The sequence below is a fragment of the Cebus imitator genome, unplaced genomic scaffold (genome assembly GCF_001604975.1).
Source record: "Cebus imitator isolate Cc_AM_T3 unplaced genomic scaffold, Cebus_imitator-1.0 Scaffold145, whole genome shotgun sequence".
NCBI lineage: Eukaryota > Metazoa > Chordata > Mammalia > Primates > Cebidae > Cebus > Cebus imitator.
The window spans coordinates 3231133-3242388 of NW_016107460.1; the positions used below are offsets into that span (position 1 = coordinate 3231133).

Genomic DNA, 11256 nt, shown 5'->3' on the forward strand with positions numbered 1-11256 from the left:
CAGGTGGGGAGGGGGTGGGTCCAGCGAGGGGGCAGGTGAGGAGGGTGTGGGTCCAGGCAGGGTGGTAGGTGGGGAGGGGCCCAGGCAGGGGGCAGGTGAGGAGGGGGTGGGTCCAGGCAGGAGAGTAGGTGGGGAGGGGTCCAGGCAGGGGACAGGTGGGGAGGGGTCCAGTCCTCACTCACCCCCACTCACTGCCCACCCAGGCGATGGGCAGCGGCCGAGGCTCACTCTCCTCAGGTGGACGGACCAGCTGGGACTTGGAGTGCCTGGCGCCCCCCTCCACCCATACCAGCCACTCCTTGCCTGAGTCCTCAGTGCCACCCACCATGGGCTGTGCCTCTCTGCACACACCGGTGAGTACCGGGGGGTGGCGGACAGAAGTGGGGCAGAAGGCCCTTGGGTAAGCATGTGTTGGGGACCCTGGTTCCTCAGGGGACTCAGACTGGAGGAAGCCCCTGGCAGCCTCAGGGAATTGCATGGGAGAGGGCCCCAGAGGCTCTTTCTGGAAGGTCTGTGGTCCCCACAGGACCAGGCCAACTCTGACCCCGCCAGCATCTGCCAACGGAGGACAGAGCTGAGACGTAGCAGCAGCAGCCGGTCACCCAGGAGCAAGGCCCGGGCAGGGAGCCGTGGCCCTGCCACCCCGCTGCACCTGGACCTGACCCAGGTGGGCCCGGCACACACACCCGGCCCTGGCCTGGCTCCCACCACTCCTCACCTCAGAGAAGGGGAGGGTTAGGCTCCCACCTCTCCCACCTCCTCTCCCCTGCAGCTGAGCAGGCCGAGCCTGGAGGGCAGCCCAGAGGCCCCTGGCCACACAGAGACGCCACACTCGCCCCTCTATGCCGACCCCTACACCCCGCCGGCCACCTCCCACCGCAGAATCACAGATGTCCAGGGCCTGGAGGAGGTCAGTCCCTTGCCGAGCCGAAGAAAGGGCAGGATGTGCACACAGCCTGAGGTTGGGTGGTGCCCGCACCCCAAGGTTCGGGGTCTAGGGGGGTCTAGCCCATGAATCTCACCCTGGGGTCTGGGGCTGCCCGAAGCCTGAGGTCTGTTTAGGCTGTGCTGGGAGGTTGAGTCTCATTGCTGGGGTCCCTGGGTGCCATTGAGGTCCCAGCCCAGGCCCTCCCGGCAGTTCCTCAGTGCCATGCAGAGCTCACCTGGACCTGTGCCCTTGAGCCCGCTCCCCTGGTTGCCCGCATCTGTGCCTGTCTCTGACCCTGGCTCCAGCTCCCCTGGCCCCACTGGCCCCCACTTGCTCTCCAAGAAGGGAGCCTTGCGGTCCAGAGCCTCTCGGAGACACCAAGGCTCAGCCAAGGGTGTGGGGCCGGAGCCCCCAGACGCCCCTCAGCTCGTGAGTAGCTGGTGTGCCCTGGGCTCTGGGGGTGCTGGGGGGCTGGTGTGGGGCCTCTTGGGACTCTGAGGGAGCAGGGAGGGAAATAGGAGGGCAGGGGCAGCTGGAGACCAGGGCAGCCAGCAGGGAGGCGGGCAGACGGGGCCGGGCAGGGAGAGCAGGGGCATGTGGGCGACGCAGGGCCGGGCGCTGCACGTGGACAGGCCAAGCTGCTTGCCTGGGGCTGTGCCTCTCTCAGACTTGTGGTTTGGGGTTTCCAGGTCTCCTCTGCCAGGGAAGGTTCACCTGAACCGCATCTGCCTCTGACAGGTGGGTGGCGGTTCTCCTGGGGCGGGTGCCTGTGGCCTCCCATAGGCTGACGCGTCTCTGCCTTCCCCTAGATGGCCAGCCCTCCAGGAGGAGCGAGGGCCCAGGCCACGGCCACCCCTGGGATGATACCTTGGCGTCCTCCCACCAGCAGTGTGCCCGGCTGGGAGGGCCTGAGGCCGGTGGCGGGCTCGTGCAGTGGATCTGACGGCCCCGGCAGGGCAGGTTCTCAGGACCACCCTTGCCGGGCCTCCACGGCACCCACCCCTCTGAGCCACTTCAAAGTCCAAGTCAGGGTCTGAACCCAGTGCCGGGGGGGAGTCTCCGGGGCCCTGGGCTCCCGCGCCTCAGCACCAGCAGCTGGGGTGAGGAAGGGGCCCCATCCCAAGGACACCCTGGCTGGAGAGGCCAGGTCACAGGTCAGGGAGGCCCCGGCCATCCACAGGGTCGGCCCTCAATTCTGCCAGCCAGGAGTGCAGGAGGAGACTCATGGGAGCGTTCCCTGGAGTGGGAGGGTGACATGGGCATGGAGGTCAGAGGACAGAGCAAGGTCAGCAGGGTCAGAGTATGTGAGGTCAGAGGGCAAGAGGGTCACAGGTCAGCAAGTGTGAAGGGCACAAGCCAGGGTGTGGGTGGGGGTGTCCCAAGGAAGAGGGCAGGTGGGGCCTTGTGGCCTGGGCATGTGCAGCTTGGGAGACGCTGACGCCACCGGACAAGAAAGAAAAAAAAAAGAAAAGAAGAGAGAGAGAGAAAAAAAAAAGAAAAAAAAGATTTTTATTGGTGCTGCGTCTGTGTGTTCTCTGCTCAGCAGCTGGGATCTCGCACAGTCTTGGGGACCCTCTCATGCTGCCTCGGGGGTCCCCCACCTGCCACCCAGCCAGACAGCCCCCTGCTGCTGCCACCTTGGGCCCCTCACTTGCCTTCCCACTGCGTCTCTGACCCCTCTTGGCTGTGGCCCACAGCACCCCGCCTCTGTCACCTCAGGCCCCTCATCTACCTTCCCACCGCGTCTCTGACTCCTCTGAGCCCCTGGGACAAGCCCGGAGCCCATTCCTCCATCTGATGCCACTGAATTCTCCCTCAGCACCTGCACCAAGGGCCCTCGGGGCTCTGCTACAGACCCCCGCCCTGCAGGTGTCAGGCCAGAGCCCTAAGGGGCCTTGGCCACAGTCCCTCTGGGATCGGGGTGATAGGCCTCAGAGCCCTTGCCACCAAGCCCACCGTGAGGAGGGTAGAGTCCTTAGACCCCCCACCCCGCTTTGAGGCCACCCCCCATGTCCTCGCCCAGAGCTCCTGTCCTGCCACTCAGCCTCACTGCTCCCGGAAGCGCAGATGCGGTTTCCAGGTGAACAAGTCACTTCTCAGTAAAGTGGCCTCCGCAGTACTGCATGTCCGAAATTCAAATGTAACCGAATGCCCTGTTTTCGTCTGTGAATCTGGCCGCCCTGCGACCCAGCCACCTGCTTGGCCTCCACTCGCCCAGACCAGCATCTCCCTCCCCAATGTGGGGAGCAGCCGTGCTCACTGGCCGGACCCTCAGGTGAGTCCAAGGGAGCCGCACCAGGACATGCCCTCTCTCCCGGACCCCGCAGAAGACGGGTCGGGGGCCCGGGCGAGGACAGCACCTGTCCCCGGCACACGTGGTCGGCTCCTCGTCCGGCGTCTCCCTGGCCCGGGCCTGGCTCCTAGGAGCTGGGACTGCGGCTGCGGCTGCGGCTGCGGCTGCGGCTGGGGCGGCCTTGCCCCACCTGCCGGCGGAAGTATCGGATGGCAGAGACGGTGCCGATGTTGGCCAGCAAGACTGCAAGGGGAGCACAGGGTCTCCTGAGGGCCGGCTGTGGCCGTCAGCACCGTCTGCCGGAAACGCCCAGCACTCGAAGGACGGGCAAGGCCAGGGCGGCCGGGGCAGCGGCAGCGGCTTGGCCGGGGAGAGCCCTGGGTCCCCCACACACCCCTTGTCCTGCCGGTGCCCCGGGTCTGACTTGTAGGCACAGTTCCCTCTGCCCCCCGGCACCCAAACCTGTTTTCCAGGCATCTGGGGTGTGCAGATCTGACGTCCTCACAGCCCAGGTGGCAAAGGCCACAAACACCAGGCACATGTCATTCTGGCTGAAGACAAATGATGGGACAGGCCCCTGGAGCTCCCCTAGGAAAGAAGCTCACCTTCAGCCCCACTGCTGCACTCAGAGACTGGTCCGCACATGCCCACCCCAAGAACCGCCTGCCCCACACACGCCCACCCTGAGAACTGTCTGCCCCGGGAACCGTCTGCCCCCGGAACCGTCTGCCCGGGAACCACCTGCCCTCAGAACTGTCTGCCCTGAGAACAGAACCCTCTGCCCTGAGAACCGTCTGCCCGGAAACCGCCTGCCCTGAGAACTGTCTGCCCTGGGAACCACCTGCCCTAAGAACTGTCTGCCCTGAGAACAGAACCGTCTGCCCCGGGAACCGTCTGCCCCCGGAACCGTCTGCCCGGGAACCACCTGCCCTGAGAACTGTCTGCCCCGGGAACCGTCTGCCCCGGGAACCACCTGCCCTCAGAACTGTCTGCCCTGAGAACAGAACCCTCTGCCCTGAGAACCGTCTGCCCGGAAACCGCCTGCCCTGAGAACAGAACCCTCTGCCCTGAGAACCGTCTGCCCGGAAACCGCCTGCCCTGGGAACCACCTGCCCTAAGAACTGTCTGCCCTGAGAACAGAACCGTCTGCCCCGAGAACCGTCTGCCCTGAGAACTGTCTGCCCTGAGAACTGTCTGCCCTGAGAACAGAACTGTCTGCCCCGGGAACCACCTGCCCTGAGAACCATCTGCCCGGGGAACCGTCTGCCCTGAGAACAGAACCGTCTGCCCTGAGAACAGAACTGTCTGCCCCGGGAATCATCTGCCCTGAGAACCGTCTGCCCGGGGAACCGTCTGCCCCGGGAACCGTCTGCCCTGAGAACAGAACCCTCTGCCCTGAGAACCGTCTGCCCTGAGAACAGAACTGCCCCCGGAACCATCTGCCCCGGGAACCGCCTGCCCTGGGAACCATCTGCCTCGAGAACTGTCTGCCCCAGGAAACACCTGCCCCACACACACCTGCCCCGAGAACCACCCGCCCCAAGAGCCATCTGCCCTGCACACGCCTGCCCCAGACACATCCATCCTGGACACATCTGTTCCGAGATCCATTTGTCCGGGATACGGCTGCCTGGACACGTCTTCCCAAGAACCACCTGCCCCGACGTGTCTGTCTGAGTCACAGCTCCCCCGCTTCCTCTGCCTCAGACTTTGTCACATGGTTGAGCTGGGCCGGTTTGGGGGAACTGCCTGTGGGTCCCCATTTTCTGGTGTGTAAAGCACCTCCCAGAGGAGATGAGACGTGATGCTACCTGGCGAACGCCTCACCCTGAAGGCAGCCAGGCCTGGGCCGGAGCTCTGCCAGAGGCCGGGGGCACGCGCTGCCATCACATGGGCTGAACAGGCCAACAGCCAGCGCGGAGCCAAACCCCTGAACGGCCCGGGTGCCTGGCCATGGCTGCCCCATCTGGACTGTGTCCTGGGCTGACCCAGGCCCTGCCTGCCCACCCCCCAGCGGCCCCGTGGCTGAGCTCCCTGGACAGTGTGTCTGGGACCTGGATGGGCTGTGGCATCCGAGGGCACCTACCTGCCCACCTGAGAGCCAGGTGGAGCCGCTCCACTGCGGCTGGCTTGGAGGGGGTCCCGGGCCCCGCCCCCTGGGAGGCCGAGCTGGAAGGCTCCAGGGTCTGCAGCCAGTGTGGGGCAGCCCCCGCTCCTGGGATACCCCCAAGCCCGTCCTCTCCAAAGAAGTGTTCGTAGGCCTCAGGGATGGAGATGGGCATGGGGTCTCCAGGTGGGGGGGCCGGCACAGGACCCGCTCTCGGGGGTGGCGCTGGGGCCCCCAGCTGCCTCGACGTCTGGGCTCCGTAGTCTCGGAAGAAGAACTCGCATGTGTCCGGCCACTGGACGTCCACGGGGCCCTGGCTGGCCGCTGCCGCCTCAGCATCTTCGTCCTCCGCGATGGGGTCACAGAAGAAGAACTCGTAGGCCTCTGGGAGGGTCACGGCAAAGCGGCTCCCGGGCCCGGCCCTTGTCACGGCAGAAGGGGGCGGGCAAGGCAGGTGCTTGAGGATCCGAGGCTGGTGGGGCTGGGGCCCGACGGCCACAGTGTCCCAGACTCCGGGCCCCCCATGACCCCCAGTCGCTGTCCGGCGGGCTGAGGGTCGGGCTGTGGCGGGCGTGGCCAGGCCTGAGGCCTCCCCTGAGCCTGGCTCCTTGGGCGTGGGCACAGCCATGGAGAATCGCACTTTCTTCTTCTTGGGGACTTGGGTGAGACCCAGTGCGGGCTCCCCAGAGCGGTGTCCACGGGCCCCTGCTGAGGGCTCAGACCTGACAACCTCCGTGTCCACCACGTCAGGCCCAGCTCTTCGGGTGGGAGACCAGGCAGGGCCGGTGGCATCAGCTCCAAAACCAGGTGTAGACACAAGCCCGGCGGACTCAGCCATCCTTGGCACAGCCCCTGAGACAGGTGGAGATGAAGCCGCCTTTAGCTTCACCGCTCGGCCTGCTGTAGCCAAGGCCACATCCAGGCGAGGTGTGGAGGCCAGTGTGGACAGAGCCATGTCCGGTTGAGGCTTGGAGGCGGGTGTAGACACAGCCATGTCTGTGTCAGGTTGAGGCTCAGAGGCGTGTGTAGACACAGCGATGTCACACTGACGCTTGGAGGCGGGTGTAGACACAGTCATGTCCGGTTGAGGCTTGGAGGCGGGTGTAGACACAGTCATGTCCGGTTGAGGCTTGGAGGTGGGTGTAGACACAGCCATGTCTGTGTCAGGTTGAGGCTCAGAGGCGTGTGTAGACACAGCGATGTCACACTGACGCTTGGAGGCGGGTGTAGACACAGTCATGTCAGGCTGAGGCTTGGAGGCGGGTGTAGACACAGCCATGTCTGACTCAGACCTTGAGACATCTGGGTGGGCCTCCTGGATGGGTCTGGACACCGTGTGCAGCCTGGCGCTGGGGGCGGCTCTGATTTGGTCTGTACCTTGCTCAGTCACAGGGAGAGGTGTGGACAGGCCCAAACCTGTCCCCAGTTTGGCTTCCTGCATGGGGGCCCCGGGGCCAGGCTCGGGAGCTCCTGCAGGGCCTGGCCTCGGCTCCTCCTGCCCGGCTCTAGCTGTCAGGTTTGCCATCTCAGGACTGGCTGCAGGGAGCAGTGGGGAGCCCGTCCGTGAAGAAGCAGGGGCTCCTGCCTGCCCACCCCCCTTAGCACACACCGCTCGCCTCTTCTTTCGGCCGGGGCTCCGTGGCGAGGCTCCAGGGCTACTGGGGGGCCTCTGGGAGGCAGCGCAGTGGCCAGGGGACTCGGGACTCCGAGGGGGCTCCCCCGGGGGCCGTGGGGCAGGCCCCTGTAGAAGTCTCTGCATCTGGTCTCCAGAAGAATACGCTGGACCGGGGCAGGATGAGCGCAGGCCGGGAGGGGGAGTGCCGGGGCCGAGGGACAGTGGAGCTTCTGCCCGTGCGGACGTGCTGGGTGTCTGGTGACTGGTCCCCGGGGCCAAGACAGGCTCACACCGAGACCTGCTGACCGGGGACTGCGGGGTCACGTCCTCCTCCTCATGGCCCTGCCCCCCCGCCGCTGGCTGCCCTGTCAGGAGAGGCGGGGCCCTGGGGGGGCTGCTGCCGCTGCTGTCCCCTTGCTCAATGTCACTGGACAAGAGCTCGTCTCCAGAGGCCAGGCCGGCCTGCAGGAGGCCACACTCGTCGGTGGTGGCTGAGAACTCGGCCCAGTCCTGGTCACTCAGCTGGAGGCTGTATTGGAAATTTTCCATCTAGGGTCAGCAGAGGCACCGAGGCTGGTGGGGTCCTCATGGGTTCAGGCCCCAGGCACCACCCTGCACCTGCCGCCGCTGCCCCACGAGACCTGGGGGCACCCACTGCCTCGGGGCTCTATCCGTGCCCTGGAAGGAAGAGAACAGCATATAGAGGGGCGGTGCCTCCTTCGACCATGGCGGCGACGACTTCCTCCAAGCTAGAAAGTCTGCGCTCCCGTGGCCCTATTTCCCAGCGCACTCAGACAAGCTTTGAAAGACATGTTGCTACATTTCTAAAATCGGAGACGACCTACCGGTGAAGCACCCTAGAAAACTGGCAGTCCTCAGGTCTGACTGCTGCTTCCCACCCCAGCGTTGCTGGTAACCTCTCCTCCTCCACCCTCTGCCAGCACTGTCTTTATACAGCAAAGCCACTTTCAAGGTCCACCGAATGGCACCAGTGACCTCGGGTTGGGGGGGCAGCCCTGGCCTGACCAAAGTGCCACAGCTGGTTTACAGGGCCCAGCAGGTGCCCAGCCCTTGGGGATGACCTTCCCATCGCCTTGGCTGGGACGGGCTTCCTCTGAGCTCACCAAGTGGTGCTGGCCCGAGCTGGCCCAGGTCAGCAGGGACAGCCTGGGCAGCAGGTGCAGGGTGAGATGGTTTCTTAGCTGCCAGCGGCCACCTCGGCTGTCCTCAAGGTCTTCACCACGACCCAGGCCTGCCCAGCTACCCGGGGTGCCTTCCTCTGCCCCATCTCAGAGAAGCAGGGAGACCCCAGCTGGCTGTCAGGTGTACCCCGAGAAGGGGCTCCCATCGGCCTCAGGTCAGCCCCTCTGGACCCAGGGGGTGGGAGGGCGCTCGTGGGGACAGTCCCGAGATGGAGGTGCCTTGAGGCCAGGGAGCTGCTTTCTGCCCACTGACCTTTGCCCTCCGCTCTGGTCCCTTGAGAAGTTTCTGGGGGTTGTTGCCATTGGGACCCTTGGGTCGGGAGCAAGCAGCGGGTCGGGTCCTACCTGGGTCCCGGCGGCCGAGCAGGGTGTCTGAGCAGCCCGTCCCTGGCAGCATGGCACTAGGCTGACTGAACAGGCTCCACCCTCTGTGCCAAAAATACCGTGTTCCTGTGGTTACATGTGATGCGTGCCAGCCCTCAGGGTCCAGGCCACAAATAGATGGCATTTGAGGGCCCTTCAGCTATGGCTGTGAGGACAGCTTCCTGGCATGGGGCTGGCTGCAGTGGGGTCGGACACGGGCCGCAGGGCGCTGACCAGCAAGCAGCACTGCAGGGCCCGTCCCAAGCTGAAGGCCACGCTGTGCTTCCGCCGCCGCAGTGAAACCTCAGACCTGCCCTCCCTGCCGTGCTGGAATGTTCCTGGCCCGCTTCTGAGATGGCCTGTGTCCGGACTTCAGGGCTCACATGAGGGCGAGTGACTGCACGGCCACACAGCCAGGGCGCGTCAGGGCCAGTGCCTTCACCCCGGGCTCTGCTCAGCTGCACCCTCCAGGCTGTCCTGACCTTGGGGTTCACAGTGCCCACCCCCAGGAAGGTTCTGAGCCGGGGACAGGAGGACAGGGCGAGCGAGCCACAATAAACATCCAATCGTCAGCTCCGACAGCAACATGCCCTGAGAAAGGAGGGAGGGGATGGCCAGAGGGGCCGGAGGCCTCTCTGAGGAGGGGGCCTTGAACCCAGAAGCTCCGGAGAGTCCAGGGTGCTGGGGCCTGTGCTGTGAGGGGTGGTGGTGAGGGCCAGGTGTGCGAAGTGCATGCCTGGTCCCACACGATGCTCTCCCAGGAAGTAGCCTGCACGAGCCCACAGGACGAGGCGTCCGCCCCCGGGGCCAGCCAGTCGTGAGCCTTCACAGATGGACGGACACCCCGCAACCTTTCTGCAGTGGTGTCCTCGGCCGAGGCTGTGCTCCAGAGACAGCTGCCACGAGGGCTGGGGTGACTGGGGGGAGGCTGTCCCACGAGAATGTGCCACGTGGCTGCCCGAGCTTCCCACGGGTGACGACGTGGGTCACGTCCAGTTTGCAGCTCTGACACGTAGCGCAGCCATGACTATCCTGGGACATTCCTTTCGACGACCCGCTCACGTTTCTAGGACGCGTGGGGTCAACCTCAGAAGTTGCTGCCCCACGGTTCCCGGAGTTGGCGTTCTGGACAAGCCCCTTCATTGAGCTCGTACGCTGTTGAACTCCTCTCTGCCTCCACTTTCCACCCTCCTAACAGCGCCTGTGTTTGTTTGAGATGGAATTTCGCTCTCGCTACCCAGGCTGGAGATTTCAATGGTGAAATCTGCTCACTGCAACCTCCACCTCCTGGGTTCAAGCGATTCTCCTGCCTCAGCCTCCCGAATAGCTGAGGTCACAGGTGTGCGTCACCATGCCCAGCCAATTTTGTGTTTTTAGTAGAGACGGGTTTCCCCATGTGTCCCAGGCTGGTCTCAAACTCCTGACCTCAGGTAACCCACCCCGCCTTGGCCTCCCAAAATGCTGGGACTGCAGGTATGAGCCACCACCCGGCCTGATACTCCTTCACATTCAAAAAAACTTCATTGTGGCTGGGCATGGTGGCTTAGGCCTGTAATCCCAGCATTTTGGGAGGCTGAGGCGGGCAGATTATGAGGTTAGGAGTTTAAGACCAGCTTAACCAACATGGTGAAACCCCGTCTCTACTAAAAACACAAAAAAATTAGCTGGGCATCATGGCGTGTGCCTATAATCCCAGATACTCTAGAGTCTGAGGCAGGAGAATTGTCAGAGGTTGTGGTGGGCAGAGATCATGCTGTTGTACTCCAGCCTGGGCGACAGAGAAAGACTCTATCTCAAAAAAAAAAAAAAAAAAAAACACTTCATTGTGTCACCTTTCACGCCGGATCTGCACACACTTGGCATGGACGTTTGTGTACGGACCTAGGGGCATGGGACTCCCCTGTCTTCATGTGGACGCCCAGCTGACCCCGCACCACATCCTGGGTTGCCATGCAGGTGGCATCCGGGCCCCATGTGACGGTCACCAGATGAGAAGGCTTTGGGGCTTGGGGCAGGAGAGGCAGGGAGGCCAAGGGCCAGGCTGCAGCCAAGGGCTGTGGCGGGAGGTGGAGGAGGGAGGGGCCCTACACGAGGCCTTTTCAGGACACGCTGTCTCTGGGGCTTCACTCCCAGCCCCGTCATGAACCTTCCTGGTGGGAGCCGCAGGGGGACGGCGGCGGTCGGATGAGGAATAGGCAGGGTCCCCCCGCACTTCAGGCAGCAGCACCCCTCAGTCCGGGAGGAAGAATAACCCAGCCCCACGGTGGAGGCGGAGACCAGCGCCCAACACCCGGGCCTGGGGGTGGGGGACCCGGCCTGCTGTGCTCCTGGCGGCCACCAGAAGGCACCAGGACACCACCGAGCAGTGGACGGCTCCCCAGGTCCTGCCTGCGCTGGTCACGGCGGCGGCGGCGCCAAGGGCGTTTCTTGGGGGCTGCTGGGCTCCCTTTCCTGAAGCCACGTAGCCCAGGTGAACGCCCTTGTCCCGAGACAGTCAGGGAGCCGATTCCACGAGTGAGGACTGCATGGGGGGCTCGGCCCCAAACTATTCGCCCTCCCTCCCGCCCTCCCGCCCTCCCTCCCTCCCACCTTTCTCTAGCTTTTTCTTTCCTTCTCTTTCTTTCCGTCTTTCTCTCTTTTCTTCCCCGCTTTTTTGTTTTTGCGGGGTTTCACTCTGCCGCCGAGACTAGGGTGCAATGGCGCGACCCCAGCCCCTGCAGCCTCCACCTCCCTGCAGCCTCCACCCCC

The 11256-nt window shown here is 64.5% G+C and overlaps 2 protein-coding genes across 8 annotated transcripts in view; one reads left to right on the forward strand and one right to left on the reverse strand.

Moving 5' to 3' along the window:
- The window catches only part of PLEKHN1 (pleckstrin homology domain containing N1), a 10020-nt gene extending 7591 nt beyond the window's left edge, over positions 1-2429 (forward strand). For both annotated transcript variants that reach the window (XM_037743461.1, XM_017542511.2), the window contains exons 11-16: positions 204-353; positions 527-667; positions 773-910; positions 1139-1357; positions 1618-1666; positions 1738-2429. In XM_037743461.1, coding sequence (XP_037599389.1) covers positions 204-353; positions 527-667; positions 773-910; positions 1139-1357; positions 1618-1666; positions 1738-1871 — 831 coding nt within the window. In that variant the 3' untranslated portion in view covers positions 1872-2429. The remainder of the gene's footprint in view (positions 1-203; positions 354-526; positions 668-772; positions 911-1138; positions 1358-1617; positions 1667-1737) is intronic.
- Positions 2430-3097: 668 nt separating this feature from the next.
- Positions 3098-8594, reverse strand: PERM1 (PPARGC1 and ESRR induced regulator, muscle 1). 6 transcript variants are annotated; one of them, XM_017542505.2, is made up of 5 exons: positions 8491-8582; positions 6579-7767; positions 5308-6539; positions 3684-3809; positions 3098-3464 (listed from the first exon to the last, which is right to left on the reverse strand). In XM_017542505.2, the coding sequence occupies exons 2-5, from the start codon at positions 7490-7492 to the stop codon at positions 3349-3351; spliced, it is 2388 nt and encodes a 795-aa protein (XP_017397994.1). In that variant the 5' UTR covers positions 7493-7767; positions 8491-8582; the 3' UTR covers positions 3098-3348. The 6 variants fall into 6 exon arrangements, with proteins under 6 accessions (XP_017397994.1, XP_017397995.1, XP_017397993.1 ...); XM_017542506.2 differs by having other exon boundaries at positions 5308-6287; positions 6405-7767; XM_017542504.2 differs by having other exon boundaries at positions 5308-7621; positions 8491-8594.
- Between the last annotated feature and the right edge of the window lie 2662 nt (positions 8595-11256).